At 44.5% G+C, this 22,087-nt stretch overlaps 1 protein-coding gene across 6 annotated transcripts in view; it reads left to right on the forward strand.

The window, feature by feature from the left end:
* Positions 1 to 22,087, forward strand: part of UBE4B (ubiquitination factor E4B) — a 70,324-nt gene that overhangs the window by 34,275 nt on the left and 13,962 nt on the right. For 5 of the 6 annotated variants that reach the window (XM_082229803.1, XM_082229804.1, XM_082229802.1 and 2 more), the window contains 12 exons: positions 1,286 to 1,405; positions 6,191 to 6,332; positions 7,122 to 7,222; positions 7,319 to 7,433; positions 9,185 to 9,268; positions 12,685 to 12,741; positions 12,907 to 13,023; positions 13,683 to 13,781; positions 15,705 to 15,818; positions 17,856 to 18,054; positions 20,037 to 20,175; positions 21,697 to 21,796. In XM_082229803.1, the coding sequence (XP_082085929.1) occupies positions 1,286 to 1,405; positions 6,191 to 6,332; positions 7,122 to 7,222; positions 7,319 to 7,433; positions 9,185 to 9,268; positions 12,685 to 12,741; positions 12,907 to 13,023; positions 13,683 to 13,781; positions 15,705 to 15,818; positions 17,856 to 18,054; positions 20,037 to 20,175; positions 21,697 to 21,796 (1,387 nt within the window). The remainder of the gene's footprint in view (positions 1 to 1,285; positions 1,406 to 6,190; positions 6,333 to 7,121; positions 7,223 to 7,318; positions 7,434 to 9,184; positions 9,269 to 12,684; positions 12,742 to 12,906; positions 13,024 to 13,682; positions 13,782 to 15,704; positions 15,819 to 17,855; positions 18,055 to 20,036; positions 20,176 to 21,696; positions 21,797 to 22,087) is intronic. The other variant, XM_082229807.1, reaches the window with a different exon arrangement.

Consider the following 22,087-nt stretch of genomic DNA (forward strand, 5'->3'; position numbering starts at 1 on the left):
TAGGTTCTTAGCTGTTTGAGGCAGTTGGGGGTGCTTAAATGATGCGAAGAGGACAGTTTAGGGGTGGAGAGGGATCCGGGTGCCGTCAGTGTAATGATGGTACTAAAAGGCATAGGGTTGCGTCCTGTGTTAAAGTTTGGGTAAAAAAATGGATACAACTCATGGGATTTCATAAGGGGACCCCAGGACACTCTGTGTGTATGTATGAAAACTAAAGGGCGGTTGCTTGAACTGTGTCCTGGTCCAAGGCCACCATGCCATAAAATCCTTCTCTACCTGCTTACTTTGATGAAGAGATCCCCTGTGTTGAAATTAGTTCATGCATTGCTGGTGCTTTTTGAAAAATATATAGTGTTTACCAGCTTAACTCCTAAACTGAACTCTGTAGCAAGTAGACTTACTGTGTTGCGAGTTTTCTGGCCTGTTCTCATTGACAGCTATGATTGTTTTAACACCTGCTGCATTACTCACCAGGTTTGCTTTCACACTCCCTTAATAGCAGGTATGGGGAACCTCTGTGCCCCTCACTAAACTGCAACTCCCGTCAGCGCCCAGCCAGCATGTAGTTCAGCAGCACCTGGAGGTCCAGAAGTTCTGCACACCTCCTTCAGTGGTTCCATCTGAATGGGATCTGCTCAATGACCAGCAGATAGCAGGAGGGCATTGATTTTGTTTGTGGGTTGTGTTGTCCAGTTAGAACCGGTGTGTTTAGGGGATAGACCGTAACTGGGTTGAAGATAGCTGCTTCAGTCCAATGCATCTGCAAGTCCCCAGGCTGGTTGAGGCCAAGCTAAATTGACCAGGGAGCAGACTTGGTGTAAGGCAGTGCCATAGATGGTCATGAGGAAGACCCAAAGCACCCTAGTCTGCAGGGCATGATTTGCATAAGGAGAGGGTCTTTTTGCATACAAGAACCTCTGCCTGAGATGCTGGAGTTCCTATTCCAGTTGGAATAAGTGGCAGTGGGGACTGTGGCCTAGTTGTATGGCCACGTACAAAAGTCAGCCAGAGAACTGAGTAGACCCAGTAAAGTTCATAGGCACAACTAACTTAGGTCTGTTCATTTCAGTGGGTCTACTATGAGTAGGACTTAGTTGCATCCAGCACCTTTTGCTTGTAGTAGCATTGCCGTGGCTTCTGCATGCTTGCATGCTTGCGGTGAATATTATGTTGGTAGAACAAGTTACTCTTTATATTTCCCCCCTTTCTTTTTTGGTCTTCCTTTCACCCTTCTCTCTTCTCTCTTTCATATTCACTGGTCCATATTTGCTTTTGTTATGAATAGTATGTACGACAACCCTTTTTCCCTCCTCCTTGCCGTTTCTGATGTTTCTGGGGACAGTTCTGATGAAGAAAATGAGGACGAGGATGAGGATGATTTTTCTTGTGTCCAATTTGGGTCCAGGTATTCCAGAAAGTGTGCAACCTACCTATGCTTGGGTGCTTAAAACTAACATGTGTTTACATTTACTTTTCTGCCTACCATATCATAACACCCTCTCCCCAGAAAAATACAACTGCATCTAATTCCATTCCCATAATAACACTTCTTGTGAATGGTTTTTGTTCACATTTTAACAATCCCCATTAAACCTGGTTTCTCCCCTCCAAGCCTCTGATGCCAGGAGGAAGGGCTATCCAAGATTCCCTTGTAGTGAGGAGGGTGGGAAGAGCGATGTTTGAAAGAGGCTCCTTAACCTCTACTTTCCAGCCAGGTGTGTTAAAGAGATTATAATTTCTATTCTTGGAACCTTTTCGTCCCAGGGTGCTTAGATCTCCCAACAGTAACTACTGAAATGTTCAGTAGAGCCAAGGCAGGAGAGTGTAAGGCAGTTGTGGGGCTCCTTCATCCCCTGGACTTAATCCGCCCTATTTCCATATGAGCCAAGCCATGCCCATTCTGTCCATCACATGATATCACAGGGCAGGGCAGGTTGAACGGGTTCCTAGCTTGGATGATGCCCAATTAAAGCCATAGCTGCAAAGGGGCGCCTTGAATTCTGTGCTTTGTAGATTTGGTGCCTTGCCTTGTCACGCTGCTTTTGACAGGAATCAGATACACTTGGGAGGTCCCAATTGCTCTCGAGTGTGTCTAGCCACCTGAAATCAGTGCAACAGTGGAAAGCACCAAATTCAAAAGGGATAGCTGTTGGCTCCTTAGGTACAGGAATAAATTATTTCCCCCCACAGCCCCATATAGAAGATGCTGTTCATTTGCATGCTGTGATTCCTGCATTGCAAGGGGCTGGACTAGATGGCCCTTGGGGTCTTCAGACAGGAGACTGTGCTGCTCTTGGCAAACTAAGGGGTTGTGACCAACCAAAACCTATTCACAGCAGACCCTCTGAAATTAGTTTAATTGAGTCTGCTCTTAGTTGGAATAGCATTGGATATAATGCCGGGAGTTCATTTCCCCCCGGCAAGACTGCGAAACCAGGATGTTGTAGTGCTGGGCTAAGACCTGGGAAATCAGGGTTTGAATCCCCACTCAGCCAGGAAACCCATCTCAGCCTAACCTACCTGTGATGATAAATTGGAGAGCTGGGAGAGGTGTGTCCTCTACCTCAATCTCCTTGGAGAAAAGGTGGAAAGTAAATGTAACAACCCTCCTCTTCCCCACCTTACACACACCATAACCATTTGTGCAGGAGGGCTGCTATTGCTCCACTTTACTGCAAGGGCTCTTAGGTCCCTGCAAGTGGAAGCATGTTCATTGATAATCTGCTAGCGTCATGAGGATTTATCTCTGGCTCCCCCCTCCCAGTTGGTTGGGGTGGGGAATCAAAGAAGCCCTCAGAACGGTGTGCGGGGGGAGCAGATTGTTTCATTGGGCAAGCAGAAGCAGAACATTGGTAGCAGTGCAATGCTGCATTCCTTCCAGTGTTCAGTGCCCATGTGACCTGGTCTTGGTGGCTATATAGGAACCCTAAAGCACTTCAAGGGGGTCATTTGAACTGGAGTCGCTGGGTGTGGACATGGAAGTGAATCCTGTGCTAATGAGGCGCCTCCATCAACAACTGTGGTTCAGAGCATGGAGCATCATGCTGTTTCTGTTTTTAATTTGGAATAATTCTTATTAGGTTTTCAAGGATAAGTAATACGTAAGCCGAGGAAGTTGACTAAAGCAATTGCGTTACACCAAGCATACACAGGGACGTGGGTGGCGCTGTGATCTAAACCACAGAGCCTAGGGCTTGCCGATCAGAAGGTCGGCGGTTCGAATCCCCGCAACGGGGTGAGCTCCCGTTGCCCGGTCCCTGCTCCTACCAACCTAGCAGTTTGAAAGCACGTTGAAGTGCAAGTTGATAAATTGGTATCGCTCTGGCGGGAAGGTAAACGGTGTTTCCGTGTGCTTCTCTGGTCTGCCAGAAGTGGCTTAGTCATCCTGGCCACATGACCCGGAAGCTGTCTGCGGACAAACGCCGGCTCCCTTGGTCAGTAAAGCGAGATGAGCACCGCAACCCCAGAGTCGTCTGCGGCTGGACTTAACGGTCAGGGGTTCCTTTACCTTTTAAGCATACACAGAACCATTATAATAAATGAACTGACCAGTTGAACAAAACCAAATCTCTCGCCAACCGAAAAAACCCCAAAACAAAACCCAACAGACCCTTTGTTTCCAAGTGTTATGTGAATGCCCCTTAGCAGGCAAACGTGGTAAAGAAATATCAATTTATATGTGAATCATAACACATACCAGAATATATTAAATCTAGCAAAAGAGCAGTTCACTTTAAGATGTCCAAACCATCATACAATGAAGAGGAGGATATAAATCATTAGTTTTATCATTAACAAAGGTGATAAAAATCCCGCTCTCTTGCAAAGTAGTCATTCTTTGCTTGTCCCCTGACTACTTTTGCATGTTGTTGTATTTGACTAAGAGTCAGCACTGCTCATCCTCCCTTCATTTTAAGACATGCACCCTTCCAGGGTTGTTTCACACACCTGAGAAACCAGGAATTTGCCGTATTGTGTGTTGCTGTGATAAAATGCAGGCGCCTGTCATTGCACCTGCAGTATAACAAGGTGTGCAAGGGGGTATACTATTCTACTGACACATGCACCCTCCTCCTAGGAAGCAAGGTGACCTTGCAGGCTGTTAATGGCTTAAAAGCATAAACAGACAGAATGAGTCCAACCTAGCCGGCATATATTTATATATATATATCTGAGAGGTGTTGTCTTCAAGGTAAAGGAAATGCTAATCATAAGTGACCGTGCAGGTTTAATGATGGAAGGTGTGAAAGAGTTCCTCGGCTGGAGCTGCTAATTAATTGGTTTAAGGATGGGAGGAGCCTGTGAATCAGAAGAGGATGTCCTGTCTGTTGCTTTGCAGATGATTGACTGCAAAATGTTAATGCTGGCCAGTTTTATTTATGTGCATACTTAAAAGGGCTATTCCACTTCCCTCCCACCAGGGAAATTTGGCTAACAGCATAAAATAATTTTTTAAAAAGAATAGCCAGCACATTAAAAAAAGTGTTAATAAAGGCTGCAGACAGAACAGAAAATCTATCTCAGCAATTAAAGTGTGTGTGTGTGTGTGTGTACACGTACACACCACACATGCATATATCCTTGGTGTGCTGTGATAGTAAATCTGCCTGAATTTTAACCAGCTCTTGTGGCTGATTTCAAAATGTACAGCCATCAGCCTTTCTTAATCTGTAAAGCAAATGTTATATGATAAGCTGCCTTCTGGAGACTGTAGGTGGTGTGTTTGGCATCTGGTATATGATTACTTAAGAGAGAGGGTTGCTTTTATCTCCACAATGCGTGTGTGTGTGTTGCTGTGTGTGTGTTGCTGTGTGTGTGTTGCTCCTGTTACTGAGGACGGAGGCTTCCTTGTTTGCTCAGCAAGTGATCTAAATGTAGCTCTAGGGTCTTTCAGATTAAGGATGCCTTTCCTTTAAGGCGGATATCAGGACAGATAAAAGGAAGTCCTTCTTCATGCAGTGCATAGTTATAAACTATGGAACTCTCTACCAAAGGAGGCAGCGATGCCTACCAGCCTTGGATGGCTTTAAAAGAGGATCAGACATATTCGTGGAGGAGAGGGCTATCCGTGGCTACTTGCCAGGATGGCTATTCTCTGCCTCCACAGGTGAAGGCAGCAATGCTTCTGAATACCAGTTAATGGAGAGCTCAGGAGGAAAGAGAGCTCTTGCGCTCAGGTCCTGCTTGAAGGCATCTGATTGGATACTGTAAGAACAGGGTGCTGGAGTAGAAGGTTGCCCAGAAGGGGATGTGGCCCTTGAACTGAAGGAGGGTTCCTCACCCCTTGTCTACACTAGTTAGCAGCATTTCAGTCTTACCTGGAGACATTCTGTGTGCAATGCATGTGCTTTGCCACTGAATGATGACGCTGAGTAATATACCAGCTTTTCACAGAGCAGACTGGCTGGCTGTCCTCTGTGCCTGACATAGGTGCAAGCAAGTACTGAGGATCTGCCTCGTTTCTGTGGGGCCGATCAGGAAGGCTGTCTCCTTGGTGTCTAAAGCCTGACTACATTTGCCCAGAAGGGAATGTGGCTGTCTGGCTGATAATATTAGAATAGGGCCTGCCATATTAGAATAGGGCCTACGCCGATTGCACGATTCATGTGGATTGAATCAGTTGTTGCCACTGCAACAAGGAGCAGTGCCTTTTGAGTGTAGGCCCCTGTTCTGATATGACTTCTAATACATGGTCATCAGTGGATATTAGAAAGGAGATTCCAAGTGAACATCAGGAAGAGCTTTCTGACAGCAAGAGCTGTTGGACAGTGGAACAGATTCCCACAAGAGTTGGTGGACTCTGGTTCCTTGATGGTTTTTAAGCAGAGATTGGATGGCCATCTGGTATGGGTGCTTTAGTTGAGATTCCTGCATTGCAGGGGGTTAGACTAGATGACACTAGGGGTCCCATCTCTACAATCCTATGTTTCTGTGAATGGAGACAGAGCCAGGTTGTTTGCGGACCAGCAAACCTTTTAAAAAAATTAAGTAGTACTGCCACCAGAGCGGAAAATTAACAGATGTAAACAACTCGTGTTGTGGGTCTACGCTTTTCTGTGGAGAATTCTCTGTGCAAGTGGTGCAAAGCCACAGCTCTCCCTCCATGGACTGCCAACTTTCACTGACTGCTGTGGAAAGAAGTGGCTTTACAGCCACTTAGTTTATGATTCTTTCCTTTATTCCCTTAAAGTGGTGGAGGCTCTGGAGGAGCCAGCATTTCTGACTCATGCAGCGACCACTTCACCATCGAGACATGCAAGGAAACTGAGATGCTGAACTACCTCATTGAGTGTTTTGACCGAGTGGGGATAGAGGAGAGAAAAGCACCAAAGGTATGTTGAGGAGAAGGATCCTCTTCTGCAATCAGTTTTTGCTTCTTCTTTTCTTTTTTTGGGAGGGGAAAGGAATTTTAAGGTGCAATATCCACTCCAGATCCCTCCAACCCAGAGAAGAAGTTTGAGCATTTTTTTTGCTAAAGAGCAGGGCCTTCTTCACAGTGGCACCCTGTCTGTGGAATGCTCCCCCCAGGGAAGTTCTCCTGGCACATTCATTATACACCTTTAGGTGCCATGCACCCGGCTCCTTTTTTAACCAGGCCTTTGGATGATTTGATTGACATCTTATGCCCTTTTAAAATGTGGTGGGTTTTTTTTGGGGGGGGGTTGTGTTATTGTTCTTATTTTGATTATATATTTTGTGGTTTTATATTTTGATTTTGTTCTGTGAACTGCCCTGAGACTTCCAAGTATAGGGCAGTATATAAATTCAATAAATAATAATAATATAATAATAATAACAATACACTCCAGATAATTAAATACTGTTATGAGTTGTAGCAAACTTTTGATGCCTGGAAAAATAATGTACGAAAATCTACCTTCAATTGCCACAAATACATTACTAATGTAACACTACTGATGTTTTTAAATCACCTTTATGTTGCCCTGGTCAGGATGACCAGTGGTTTGGGATGGTTGCAGTCTGGCAATAGCTGGAGGGCCACAGCTGTTCCCCACCCCGAGGTAAAAGGTTTTAGGAAGAAATGTGCCACTTTGCTTTTAGGGTTTGCAGCGGCTGGGCCCCAGCATTGCTGGCAGTCATTACTCCATTTATTCCCTTAGATGTGTAGCCAGCCGGTGGTGAGCCAGTTACTGAGCAACATCCGATCTCAGTGCATTTCCCATGCTGCTTTGGTGCTCCAAGGATCCTTAACGCAACCGAGGTGAGTTGGGCCTACTTGTTGCCATCTGTTGGGTGGTATTTTCGTGAGCCCCTCTCCTCCCAATCTTCACCCCATGTCCTCCTTCTCGTGCATAAGGTCATTACAGCAGCAGTCGTTGCTAGTCCCGTACATGCTCTGTAGGAATCTCCCTTTTGGCTTCATCCAAGAGCTGGTGAGAACGACCCATCAGGATGAAGAGGTGTTCAAACAGGTAAGTGACTGGTCGTTTTTAGTGACTTGCAACAACACCAAATAACGGAACGCAAACTCTGTGCAGAGGCCTTGTTCACTTTGGCCATTATACACATAACCTACAGCAATTCACAGATGTGTGTGTGTATGTGTGCATATAGATAAAGTTGCAAGTATATCCCACCTTTCCTCCAGTGAGCCCAAGGTAGCATTCATAGTTCTCCCCATTTTATCATCACAACAACCCTGTGAGGTAGCTTAGGCTGGGAATGAGGAACTGGTCCAAGATCACCCAGTCAGCTGTATGACTGAGGATTTGAACCCTGGCCACGCCACGCCACCACACTGGCTCCACTGGTGTTGGGGTTAGTGTGTTGCACTTTCAGCTAGGGAGAGTGTAATGCAAATCCCAGTTCAGGCACAAAGCTGGCTGGGTGTTCCTGGCCCAATCACAATCTTTGAGCCGAAACTTCCTTGCCGAACTGTTGTGCTAATAAATGCAGAAGGGTGATTCTGTTCACGTCTCTTTATCCATACTGCTGCACCATCATTGTACATGGCACATTACAAAAGAATGAGTTTGATGTGTCCCTCCCTGCCCTGCCTCAAAGAGCTTGCAATCTAAAAATAGATACAAGGAAATACAGAAGAGGAGGTGGGATGAATGCATGGCCATGCAAGGAAGGAGGAGCGCAAATATTTAAATTTAAATATGTTGACTTAGTTACAATGGGGTGTTTAGGACTAGGGGTTGTTCCAAAGTATTCCTGGCTCTGGTCAAGTGAATTTTGAGGGAGGGGCTTGAAGGAAATAAGAGCACAAGGACCTCAAGTTTCAAGAGAGTGTCAGTCACCCACCTTGCAGTCTGATGCTGCATACTAAGTGGTATAATGGTTAGCATGCCCTTAAAAGCATATGAACTTCACTAAAAACTATACTGGTGCATGAGACTGTCATAGATAGGGTCTAGTTGGTGATGGCTCCCCCATTTTGTAATTCCGTCTCATTGGAGATACGCTCAATCCCTCATTTACATCTTTTTGCCACCTACTGAAACACAGCTGTTACATTTGGCTTATGGGGGTTAACAGGGTGATTTTGCTGTTGATTGTTTTGTGACTATATTCTGCTGTTGACTGTTCTTGAGATATTGTTGTTTTATAGTTTTATTACTGTTTTCTTTTTTAGTTAAGCGTTCACTGCCCTGAAAAATTGTGTTGAAATGGTGGTCTGTTATTTAGTTGACGGAATGTATAGACTGCTTGACTGCAGTAAAACATCTAAGTTGGTTTGCAGTATAATAATGTTATCTGCAAATACAGCGATGATTATAATGATGGTGGTAATAATAATAATAATAATAATAATAATAATAATAATAATGCCGTAAGCCTCGTTCTAGCTAGTTGATACATACCCAGGGGCTGCATGGAAACCGGGCTTGATTATTCATTTTTATTTTGTTGAAATTTATATGCAGCCCTTTGTCAAAAGACCACAGGACCGCATAGAATGTAATAAGCATACATAGCATAACATACTACTCATACAATACATAACTTAAATATTCATTTAAAGTTAATGATGATAAGCAATGCAAAGTCATTATGTTGTGAACCTCCCTGAGATCTATGGATGAAGGGTGGTATATAAATTTAAAGCATCATCATAATTGATAATGTCATAATAATACAGATTAGCCTTGTCTGCTAAAGTGGAAAGTACAAGAGTCATGATTCTCTTTCTCCCTTTTCCTTCTTCTCTGAACAGATATTTATCCCCATTTTACAAGGCCTGGCTGTGGCTTCGAAAGAGTGTTCCCTTGATAGTGACAATTTTAAATACCCCCTAATGGTGAGTAGCCTTACTCAGTTTTCTCCCTGTACATAATCTTCCCATCTGCTGGTAGTCTGCACCAGGTAGATAGACTATTTTTCCTGGCAATGAACTATGTTGTTGTTGATGATGGTGATGATGATGATTTTCCTGTCCAGGGTTGCATTCTGTAGGGTGTTATTTTTTGTGGGTGGGGCTATTTTTGGCCGCTCTCCTTTTCCTCTCTTTTTGCTACCCATATGAAATTTGGTCAAGGGCTGTATCTTGCCCACCTATCTCTCATAGAGGTGGTCAGCCTGTGACTGGGCCACATCACTTCATACTGCAGTGTTGGAGGGATGGGGAGGGATATCACATGATAGACTGTTCCTCCGTACGTACAGCACATGGAGAACTAGCATGCAAAGAATAAAGATCTAGCATAGCCCTTCACTTGTATTCCTGCCCCCACCCTGGCAGGAGCACTGAATCATTCAATCCCCACCTGCAGTCTGAAGCAGTGCATCTCTGCCACAGGTGTACCAGCTCAGTGAGAACCTGGAAGTTTAGTAGGGTGTGATTAGCATAGGAATCAGGCCGTCTGCTTTATGGGAGAGAGGCTTTGTTTGGAGTAGAACTGAATTGTCCCTGCAGAGAGCAGCAGGGACTCTTTCAAGCCGAGCAGACTCTTGATTAAAAAAGAGAAAAGATCCCTCTGTGATTGCTGTGTCTGTTTGCTCCACTCTTGTGCAACATGGCTTGATTTGGACAATGTGTCTCGCATGGATGCATTTAGGCAGCCAGAGATTTCGATTTAATTCAGACGTTTTTGAATTCAATTTTATTCAGACTTTCCCATGGTTTTGATTTTATGTCTCTGCTACTAGTGTTGAAACTGCTCCTATTTCTATTGTGGATCTTGTGTTTGATTTTTAAGCCAGTATTTTATTTAAATTAGCGTTTCGATTTTGAATCAGCCACTGTGTGTGTATATACGCAAGAGGTGGTGTAGCATAGCAGTTAAGACTATGGATTTTATTATTTGCTTATTAAATAACAAGACTCTAGATCAGGGTTGGTCTCACCCAAGTGTAGACTCGTTGAAATTAATGGAGAGAGCTAACATGCATCGCAACAAACCCGGAAACGTCATAAAGATGTCGCTGAAATGCCACTAAAAGGGTGGAACAGGGTGTTTGCAGGCTTTTTCAGTGGGTTTCAATTCTACATGATCTTTCTGACGTGCATGGTGCCTCAGAACATAACCCCCGTGTAAGGGGGGCTGCCTGTATCCACAAGTAGTGACAGTGGCAGCAGTTATAGTATTCCCTAACCTCCTGTCTTTGGAATGATAGTGCTGGAGAGAGTTAAAAAAGGAGTATATATGTTGTGCTATAACACATCCAGGATGTGTGGCACATTGTCCTTCTGAATTTCCTTCGATTTCATTCTGTCCTGCCTGCCAGACCCACTGGGAGGATGTAGATGAAAGTTCTTTTTGTCATGGGTTCTCGACATCATCCAACGACTTTCTGCTCTCAAATTGCAAGACAAAAGGGGCCCTTGGTGCACTGAGAACAATAGATCTATTTTCCCCAAGCGCTGCTTAACCCTTGCCTGGTCGTTTTGGAGTTTGCCAGCCACTTGGCTAAGCAGCAGAGATGGGAAGAACTTGACTGCTGGCTTGAGAAATGCAAATGTGTCCTCTCCCTGCGGTGCCCATTTTAACTTCTTATGAGCAAAAAGGAGATGAACCATAAGTTGAATTTGGTAGAGATTTTGACCTGAATGGGAGAGATGTGGATAAATGGAATGCATTTTTGTCCCTTATGCTGAAGTGTAAGTGTGTGTTGCGTCCATTGCATTAGGAGTGGCGAGGGGCAGACAGCACCTTGCTGGTGATGTCCCCTCTGCCTGCGCAAGGCTCTCTCCCAGAGAGACAGGCCTGAGAGCATTAAACTTCTTCTCTGCCAGGTTATCACCCCAAACCTTTTAAAGAACAATTAGCCCTTAATTGATCTGTACTGGCTTTTCTCCTCCTTGCTACTTGTGTTTTCATTGAGCGATGTTGTGTAAACTGACCAGAGGAAGGATTTTTGTTTTCAAGGGCAGACTAAAAAGCTATTAAATAAAGGCAAGGCCTGTGCCCCTCTCAATGTTCCTGAACTTCAACTCGTATCATCTCTTTTTATTATTATTAAAGATTTTCTTGATTTACAAAAGTAAGTGCAATGTCTCTCATATTTCCCCCCCCATGTAACATTTTTATAAATCAGTTTCATTTGTTGAGACATTAGGAAGAAAGGGGGAAAGAGGTGGGGGGGGAAGATGGGGGGTCGGGTGGCGATGTTTCTATTTTACTTACTATATGTAGGGTTTGGTGTCAGCGTTGCTTGTGCAGGTTCTTTGCTGTTCACTTGTGTTCTTTTGGTGGTGAGAGAGGTTGGGGTTGGCCTAGGGTGTGGTTATTCATTTGTGGTTGGCTGTGGTGGTCTTTGCTTTCATGTGTGAGTGGGGTGGGTGAGTGTTTTGGATCAGGTTAGCCATATAATTCATATCATCTCTGACTGTAGGCTGTGCTACCTGAAGCTCTTGGGAGTTGGTGGGGGCACAGGTTCCCCACTCCTGGTTTAGAGTTGGCAGGCTGTCCTTTCATCCCTTGTAAGAACTTGCTTCCAACCTAAATTGGGGAGGAAAACTGTTGTGGCCTGACTCAGAAATCTAGACCTGGAGCTTGTGTGCTCCAGCTGTTGTTTGAGTTGGAAAATCTGGAGTTCTCTGGATGTCCTGCTGTGATGGCTCTGCTCTGCCTTCATGGCCAAGAGGCAGTAATGCGTCTGAATACCAATTGCTGGAAGCCACGGGAAGGGGAAGTGCTCTTTGCTTGGGCCCTGCTTGTAGATTTCCTACAGACATCTGGGTGGCCAGCTAGATGGGCCATTGGCCTGATCCAGCAGGCTCTTCTTACATTCTAATGCTGAGTGGGAGGTCAGGTCCCCAGCATAAATATACTAGGACTAGCCAATTCAGAGTCTTCATACTGCTTATAGGTCATAGGAGCTGTTGATCTACCTCTGATAACTTCTGAGACATGACTGCACATACTCCCAAGCAACTCTCCAGGTTAAGCTCTTAAGCCATCCAGTCCAGCATCCTATTTCCCTCTGTGGCTAGCCAGGAGCCTCTTGGAAAGCCCACTCACAGGGGCATGAAGACTAGAGCCCCTCTCCCAAGGTTGTGGCAGCTGGTATTTTGAACCAGGAGGTCACACATAGCTGGCATAACAAGCTAGCCACTGGAAGAGTCCAAAGAAAGACAGCTTCTTAAGATGCAACTCTTTTAAGAGCCCTCCATCCAACACGTGGTTCTTTTTTCCATTAGTCAGCCAAAGAACCTGTGTAGAAATGTCCTTGGGTCATTTTGTTTTTCTCATTTATTTTTGTTTCTGTTTTTAGGCTTTAGGTGAACTATGTGAAATCAAGTTTGGGAAATCTCACCCCGTGTGCAGTTTGGTAAGTGGAAAACCTGTTCTTACAATTCCTTTTGAGTTAATGCTGGTTTCCAGTGCTCAGCATCCATCAGATTCTAGCAAAGGGCGATCAAACAGGCAGCAGAACAATTTAGAAGCTTCCAGCCCACATGCCAGTCATTTCCCTGTCACCCTCTTGTACCCACAGGTTGTGTCTTTGCCTTTGTGGCTGCCGAAGTCTCTGAGCCCCGGGACAGGTCGGGAACTGCAAAGACTCTCTTACCTTGGGGCTTTCTTCAGTCTCTCTGTCTTTGCTGAAGATGATGTAAGTGATGAGTGAATGAGACCAAATCAAAAAGATCTTCTGCTACAGCAAATAAGTTTTGTCTAGTCTGCTGTAATCTACCTTAAAAGCCTCTCCCTCCTTTTGCAACCTCTTATGCACCCACTGCAGAGGGCTGTTAGGTCAGCAGGCATGCAGGACAAGGCCTTTTTTGTACTGGCCCCACACCTCTGAAATAAGTTTCTGTTGGGAGTTCACCAACCCTTATCACCACAAGCATTCAGGAGAGGCCTTAAAACGTGATGGTTCTCACTGGCTATTGCTCCAGTTTGTGTTTTTTTGCTTTATGGCAAGAGTGATAGAGTTGTATCCAGCTAAGTTCTACATAGAGTAAACTCATTGAAACTAATGGACCTAAGCTAGTTATGCTCATTCATTTCAGAAGACCTTCTCAGAGTAGGACTAGCATTAGATGCAAACCATGGTTTTTAGTTTACTTAATTCTGGGCTTGTTGGGTGTTAGTCTAATTTTACCGGATATTAAGCATGCTGTATATCATTAATTATTTATTGCATTTCTATGTCATAAGCTGCCTTGAAATTGATTCTGCCCATAAACATCTTCTTTACAAGTACTTTAAATAAAACCTACCTGTGTTGTGTTGTTCGTTGACTCCCCCCCCCCCCTTTCCTCCTTGCAGCCTAGAGTGGTCGAAAAATATTTCTCTGGACCTGCCATTACCCTCGAAAACACCAGGGTGGTTAGCCAGTCTTTGCAGCATTACCTGGAATCCGCAAGGGTAGGTGTGCTGAATTGGCTGCTTTTTATCTTGTTTGAGAAAATGTTTTTGCTAAGCCTGTCAGTCAGGATCAACCATCCCCAGAGCAGACTCACTGAAATGAATGGACATGACTAACCTAGGTCCTATTCATCGCAGTGAGTCTACCCTTGACATCAAGCATCAAGTGCCTTTACTGTACACTTTTTGGCGCCTGCTTAAAAGCAAGCCTACTCTGCTACAGTCATACCTTGGATCCCGAACACCTTGCAAGTTGAACATTTTGGCTCCTGAATACTGCAAATCCGGAAGTGAGTGTTCCAGCTTGCGAACGTTCTTTGGAACCCGAACATCCAGCACAGCTTCTGATTGGAGCTTCCTGCAGCCAATCGGAAGCCGTGTCTTGGTTTTGGAAATCAAAGAGACTTCCGGAATGGATTCCGTTCGACTTCCGAGGTACCGCTGTATTTAGAAAGTTGTTGCAAGTTTTAATCTGTTCTTAGTTTATTCTTATTTTAATTTTTTGAATGTTGTTGTTAATTCTTACGGATAATTTTATCCAATGCTTTTTTTTCTTAAAGAAATGTTTAGGGGTACTCTCATTTTTGACTCAAGAAAATCACCATTTTATAGTTCAAATCAGGAAAAATACATACAGTAAATGGACAAAAGAGTCACAAAATGTTTAGGGGTATGTATGCGTACTCCTGCGTCCTCCCCCCAAAAAAGCACTGATTTTATCATTTAAACTTTTTTTTTTGTAAACCGCTTTGTAAAAAAACACACAACCTAAATCAAGAGGTGTATAAATTTTATGAAACAAATCAGTAGAATAATAAAAAGCTGGTCACAATCCTTGGATTGGTATTCAGCTACATTTGACTCAGAGCAGACCTAATGAAATGAATAAACATGACCCAGTTAGGTCCATTGATTTCAGTAGATCAACTCTGAGTAAAACATTGCTGCATACCGCTTTTGATGCTTAGATGGTTCCTGCTGCAACAACAGGTGTTATTTCCTGTGCCTGACAGCGAAGGGGGAATTCATCTTCTCAGATGACTGCTGCTGTCTGCATATTTGTTTATTTATTTATTTAATATATATTTTAGAAACTTCACATTTTTAAATGTGTTGCCTGATTAATTATGGGCCTAATTGTAATCACTTAAAATATTTTTAATTACTTTTAACTGATTATTTAAAAGTTGTAGCTTTAGGGTTGAATCCAGTTCTAGCCATACTCAGAGCAGACCCACTGAAGGACAAAACTAACCTAGGCCCATTTATTTAAATGGGTCTGCTCTGAGTTGGATACAAGCCTTACTTTTGATAAATATTTGCGAGGTCATCTTAAAATCTAGAAGCATTAGGGGAATAAAGACTACAGCTGCTGTGTAACCGAAGTTTCCAACTATGCTAAGACCCTGGCCACATTAACACCATACTTTTAAAGCACTATGATACTACTTAGCCTCCCCCAAGAGAATTCTGGGAGCTGTAGTTTTTTAAGGGTTCTGAGAGTTGTTAGGAGATCCCTATTGCCCTGACAGAGCTACAGCTCACAGAATTCACTGTGAAGAGGGATTGACTGTTAAGCCATTGTAGGAATTGTAGCTCTTTAGCACCCTTAACAGACTACAGCTCCCCAAATTCTTTTGGAGGAAGCCACAGCTGTTTAAAATGGTATCATATAGCTTTAAATGTATGGTGTGAATGTGACCTTTCTCTGCACCAGCCTTGTGCCCACCTGGTGTTTTGGGGACTACAGATCCCATCATCCCTGACTGCTAGCCATGCTGGCTGGGGCTGATGGGAGCCCAAGACATCCAGAGAGCGTCACCAAGGCTGTGCTACACAGCTGTTTCTCAGTGAAACCTGACATTGTAAGCTGCAGTTGCTCAGTTAACTTGCTTCTGACTTTCCTTTTGTAAAAATCTTCAGCAAGAGCTGTTTAAGATCCTGCATAGTGTGTTACTCAACGGAGAAACCCGAGAGGCAGCTCTCAGCTACATGGCAGCCATGGTCAACGCCAACATGAAGAAGGCCCAGATGCAGGTGAAGTTGTGCCCGCAGTCCAGATTGGTCGTGAAAGCCTGTTAGCACATTTATTGTGTCCCTCTCCCCTCTTTGATCAACTTGAAATTGTAAACTCAGCTGTCTCTTCTGTTGCCATGAGCACCCTCACCCACCCTCTGCATTGACCTTCCTGCAACCAAGCCTCTAGTCCTCAGTTTTATATTGTCAGCCCTTGCATCACTATGCTTGTCCGTCTGCTCTGCATAAGGATATCAGCCAGCAGTCTTTGATTTCCACCTCTCATGTTTCTGTTGCTTATGCCCTGCCCCTCCTGACATCCCAGGATGTCCTCTGCTACCTGTTAGTGAGCCACTTTTGTTTCCCTTTGAGGAAGTGGGAGTGTTACTTGCTTTGACAATCAGTGTTGGAGCCTTGACTTGTCAATAACCAGCAAGTCATGACATTTTAATTGTAATTTTGCTTGCACCCTGCCCCATGCCCATTAATCTTGCAGCTTTTAAAATTTAAAAGTTTGCAGCTTTTAAATACTCCATACGAATCAGAGCAGAAGCTATTGCAACTGAAACAGCAGTTTTTAAACATACCATTTCCCCTTTTCTTTTTTTGCTGGCTGTTCCTCGAGTTTTGTTTTACTTCTGTTGTTGTTGTTGTAATTTATAAAAAAAGTCTGTTTGCATCTAACTGGCTAAATTGTATCTTGTAGTGTTAGACTTGAGGGCCATGGGGTTTTTTTTTGGGGGGGGGGCACAAACAGGGCTGAAAAAGTGCCTTCAGAATATTTACATAAATAAAAGCCGGGTCTGGGAAGAGAATAATATTTTTATCTTGGGCTTTTAAGTGTTGTAAGCACTTAATGTGCATTGTCTAGTTATAATCCTCTCAACAGGTAAATCAGTATAATCCCCGCACATTATATAACTGCCCAATCTTTATGTTCAGCCAAAGAGGCACTGTTAAGTGTGCCACATAGCATTTGTCTTCTGCAAGAAATAGGGGGTTTAGTGTTTAATTATTTTTTAATGGTTGGTCCCCCCACCCCAAAAAAAATGTTTTTATCTGTTTCTATTTTAGCTGTAAGCCACCTTGAGTCCCTGTCAGGCAGGATGATGATAAAATGATGATGATTGTGATTATTTTGATGATAAAATATTATGTTCCAGCCTAGATTGTTTAATTCCTTGCCTATTAATTGTAAACAATCATCATTTCTACTTGCATTTTTCAAACACCTTTTGCTTACACAGGACTTTTCTGATGTGTAGCTCAGTCCATGGATTATTGTGTATCGCTGTCCAGGTGTCAAGTCTTTTTCTGCTGCTTTATAGATGCGTTAATTCTCCCTGCCTAGATACTTAGTTTATTGTGCAGTGTATATTTATGAGCCTATAAAATATGCAAGTGGGGGAAATGAAGCTGGGAGAGATGGTGGCTTTTTTCAGGCCAGCTAGGGGGTACCTGGCCAAGGTAAAATCTGTGGCTTAGCAGCTGAGAGCTCTGTAGGCGCTAGGCAAACAGTTCTGGGGAGGGTAATTCCAAAGGCACACTGCCAGCAGTACTCAGAGCAAACCCTCTGGCGATGCTCTAAATTAGAGGTGGGGGAACCTTGTGCCCAGGGGCCACATGTGGCCTTCCAGGCCTCTCGTTTGGCCTTTAGAACTCTCCCTTTTGCCACCTGCTCTTCACACCTTCCTTGAGTGCTTGTGCCTGTCTGGAATTCATCCTTGAGCTCTGATAATGCCTCTTGCTTGCCTGGGTGGAGGATAAAGACAGATTTTTGAGTGTGCGTAGAAGCTTGCCTACTGTACAAAGGTAATAGTTGCATTAATTGCCTCACCCACTTTTGTCTCTGGCCTTGTGCACCAGTAGCATGTGGCCCCTAAAAAGGTTGCCCAGAAGGAAATGCGGCCCTTGGACTTAAAAGGGTTCCACCACCCCAGATCACAAGTGGGAAGGCTGTCCTTAAGATACCCTTGAGCCCAGCTTCAGATATGGGGCTGTCTCCCTGAAGTTCCTGTTCTTAGATAGCACTCTGTTCCCTTTCTCCTGGACTTGCAGACAGATGACAGATTGGTCTCTACAGACGGCTTTATGCTCAACTTCCTGTGGGTGCTTCAGCAGCTGAGCACGAAGATCAAGCTTGAGACGGTTGACCCCTCCTACATCTTCCATCCTCGGTGTCGCATTGTACTCCCGGCGGATGAGACGCGAGTGAAAGCTACCATGGAGGATGTTGGCAGCTGGATGGTTGAGCTGTGTGAGTTACAGATTGCTGCTGTTGTCTCCACCTTTTTGTTCCTTGGCAGATGTGCAAAAACAAATATGTGGGTTGTTTTATTCGGGGCTGTGTGTTTAGAAGTTCTTCTCCAAGGTAACCTAGCTTATGCTTTAAGGAAAATAGAGTTGTGGGACCTTTGAAATTAAGTATTGTTTTTAATGTATGGGCCATTTGAATTTCCAGTAGTCTGTGGAACAGACAGAGCTATCTAGAACACAGGAAATCTTGCTTGACCCCTGGCATTGAGATTTCACTGTTGGTCCCATGCACACTTTTCACATCTAGCTTTGCAGCCTTAAGGTCTAGAAACTTGTTTAAGAAGAAAGATGCTTTTCCCCATCCATAGTTAACAGATGCATCCAGGACATGAGCCACCACCGGAGGATAAACTTAACAAAGCAAATGAGAGACAGGCCATTTGTCATGGCAGATAGTGGTTACTTCATTTATAAGATTCCTTACTGCAAGGATGTGGAACCTTCACCCTTTCAGATGCTGCCAGACTCCAGTTCTCATCCCCCATAGCCAGCATTGCCAAGAGTCAGAGATTCTGGGTGTCGTGGCCCAATGACATCTGAAGGGCCGCAGGTTCCCCAGCGTGGCTTTGGGCAATTTCTGTATTTTGCTACATGGGGAGAATATTCCATGCTGCTGGTTCCCCTGTTCTCCCATTCACTACTTTCTGCACCAGTATCAGCTATATCTGCTGTTCAGGCACTGTCGGCATCAACACAATCAATACATTGGTGCTGTACAGTGGTACCTCGGGTTAAGAACTTAATTCGTTCTGGAGGTCTGTTCTTAACCTGAAACTGTTCTTAACCTGAGGTACCACTTAAGCTAATGGGGCCTCCCGCTGCCACCGCGTGATTTTTGTTCTCATCCTAAAACAAAGATCTTAACCCGAGGTACTACTTCAGGGTTAGCGGAGTCTGTAACCTGAAGCGTCTGTAACCCGAGGTACCACTGTATAACTTAAGGACATGGGAGATACTAGCTTTAAAAACATAACCTTTTAGCAACGTTGCCCAGCAACTTTTGTTGTTGGGCCACACCATGCCCACTGATGTGAATGGAATTTAGTCCAGCAGGCCAGTGTATCGGTCTAAAATGTAACAGGCATGAAAGGAAAAACTGGGGCGGAAGCTCTAGTACGATAATCAGGAAAGCTTAACTTACCGTAGTTTTCGCTCTATAAGACACACTTTTTCCCCTCCAAAAATTAAGGGGAATGTGTGTACGTCTTATGGAGCGAATGTAGGCTCCATGGCTTCAGCAAAAGCAACACGAAGCCTCCGGAGTGCAGCGGGAGGGCTGAAGCCTGGAGAGCGAGAGGGGTCAGTGCGCACTGATCCCCCTTGCTCTCCTGGCTTCGCTTCGCTGGAGAGGTGCTGCGCAGAGAGGGAAGAAGAAGAAGAAGAAGAGTTTGGATTTGATATCCCGCCTTTCACTCCCTTTAAGGAGTCTCAAAGTGGCTAACATTCTCCTTTCCCTTCCTCCCCCACAACAAACACTCTGTGAGTTGAGTGGGGCTGAGAGACTTCAAAGAAGTGTGACTGGCCCAAGGTCACCGAGCAGCTGCATGTGGAGGAGTGGGGACACGAACCCGGTTCCCCAGATTACGAGACTACCGCTCTTAACCACTACACCACACTGGCTCTTGAGGGAGAGCTGCGCAGCGCCTTTTCAGTGCTGAAGAGGTGCTGCGCAGAGAGGGAAAGCTACACAAAGCACCTTCAGCGAAGCAGGAGGAGAAATGGAAGGGGCTCCATTTCTCCTGCGCTTCGTTAAAGGGGCGCTGCGCAGAGAGGAAGAGAATTTTTTTTCTTGTTCTCCCCCTCTAAAACTGGGTGCGTCTTATGGCCGGGTGCATCCTATAGAACGAAAAATACTGTAATATTTCCCATGTCTGAATGAACCCTAACTTCTCAATTCTATCCTGTTCCTTCTCCTTTCCCCAGCTAGGGATCAGTCCCTCTTTTCTGAGCCGAAATTTCCAACGGAGTGCTTCTTCCTGACCCTCCATGCCCATCACCTTTCTATCTTGCCAAGCTGCCGTCGATACATCCGTCGACTGAGGGCCATCCGGGAGCTCAACAGGTGAGGAAGACATGTAGAATGTTGACATTTTCTAAATCTGGTTTTTAGCTGTTGTCGATTTAAATTACTTTCTGAATGCTTTAGTTTGTTTTTGCCGATAATCTCATTACTTAAATTTTGCTGCAAACTGCTTTGAGGGTTTTTGTTTTACGATCAAACAGTGAAAATATTTTATTAAATAAACAAAAATAAAATAAATAAGGCATCTCCATACTCCAAAGCACTTTTGATAATGGTCTGCCAGTTTCTCCTGCCTTCTTTGAGTCCCTTCAGTTTTTTGTTACCCACAGAGCTCTGAGCTGGCTGATGTGTGGCAGAGAGGTTGTGAATGCAGATGGGGGCTCATCATGCGGCTGACTTGGTAGATCCAGATGGCTGTGGGAAGCGGGGAGCCTGTCTTCTGCCGATGATCTCAAGCTCTGCAGGCATTGTCTGCTTGGAGAGCTGTGCCAGTTCCCAGAAAGCTCTGTAGGCCACCAATGGCCTCATTGTTCATCGAGGTCTAAAGGTGGCTTTGAGTAATCGCTAGCATAACTTGGCAAGAGGATGCTTACTGTAGTGTGCATGCACAGTATCAGGAGGGAACTAGGACTGGGTGCGCCAGCGATTCAGTTAGCTGAAGGGAGGTTGTGGGGGCTGAGTAGGGGGATAAGTGGATGTTGGCTTGGTTCTAATGCAACTCTATGCCATGGTTTGTCCCATGGATGATCAAACAAACCATAGCTTGTTTTGCCAAAGGTTTGGCTTGTTGTCCAGCTGCTCTTGCCTCATGCCTCTATAGTTTCATGAGCTTCTGGGGTGAAGTGGTCAAACAAACCATAGTTAAGAGTGCTTGGTTCACACATAATACCAGATATAGTTCAAGCAAATGAAGATTCATCAGCCAACTACAAACCAGCATCTCTAAGTAGTAATGGGCAAAGACTCCTTCCCTGAAACCCTGCTACCAGTTAATGTCGACAATGTTGAGCTAGATGGACCAATATTTATTTATTTATTTATTTATTTATTTATTTATACCCCACCCATCTGGCTGGGCCTCCCCCAACAAAATATCAAAACACAGTAATGCATCAAACATTAAAAGCTTCCCTAAACAGGGCTGCCTTCAGATGTCTTCTAAAAGTCTGGTAGTTATTGTTCTCTTTGACATCTGGTGGGAGGGCGTTCCACAGGGTCTGACGTTCCACCAATGGTCTGACGTGATATAAGGCAGCTTCCTATGTTCATAGCTTAGTGGTGGAGCATCTGTTTCATATGCAGAAGGTCCCAGGTTCTATCCCCAGTGGAATCTCCAAGGAGGGCTAGGAATGTTCCCTGCCTGAAACCCTGGAGTGCCACTGCTGATTGGCATAGACAATACTGACCTAGATGGCCCAGTGGCCTGACGTGATATAAGGCAGTTTCTTGTGTCCTGTTTCATTTACCTCTTCCTCTCTGGTGCTTTGCGCTCTCTGCCTTTGCCACAATTGCTCAATTTTTATTTTTATTTTTTCCCTCTTGTTTGGTTTACTTTTACAGGACCGTGGAGGACTTGAAGAATAATGAAACTCAGTGGAAGGATTCTCCTCTGGCCACACGGCATCGAGAAATGCTAAAGCGCTGCAAAACACAGCTCAAGGTTTGTAAGCTGCGGTCGGGCAAAAGCCAGTTGGTCCCTTGCTCCAGCTTCGCCTTGAGGGTTTCAGGGAGCCAACCTTGACTACAAATGATTACAGAGGTTTGAATGTGTATGTTGGGTGCTGAGTGCCTACGTGAAGGTTTGATAAGCTAGTAAACTTGGATAGGATTGCAGGCGTAAGAGGGAGACACGATAGAGGCGTAGAAAACATACACATCACATGGAGAAAGTGGTGTTTGGGGAAAGAATTTTCTCCTTCTCTCATACTACTAGATCTTGAAGTCATCCCAT

Source organism: Podarcis vaucheri, assembly GCF_965113315.1.
Source record: "Podarcis vaucheri genome assembly, chromosome: 7".
NCBI classification, from domain to species: Eukaryota; Metazoa; Chordata; class Lepidosauria; order Squamata; family Lacertidae; genus Podarcis; species Podarcis vaucheri.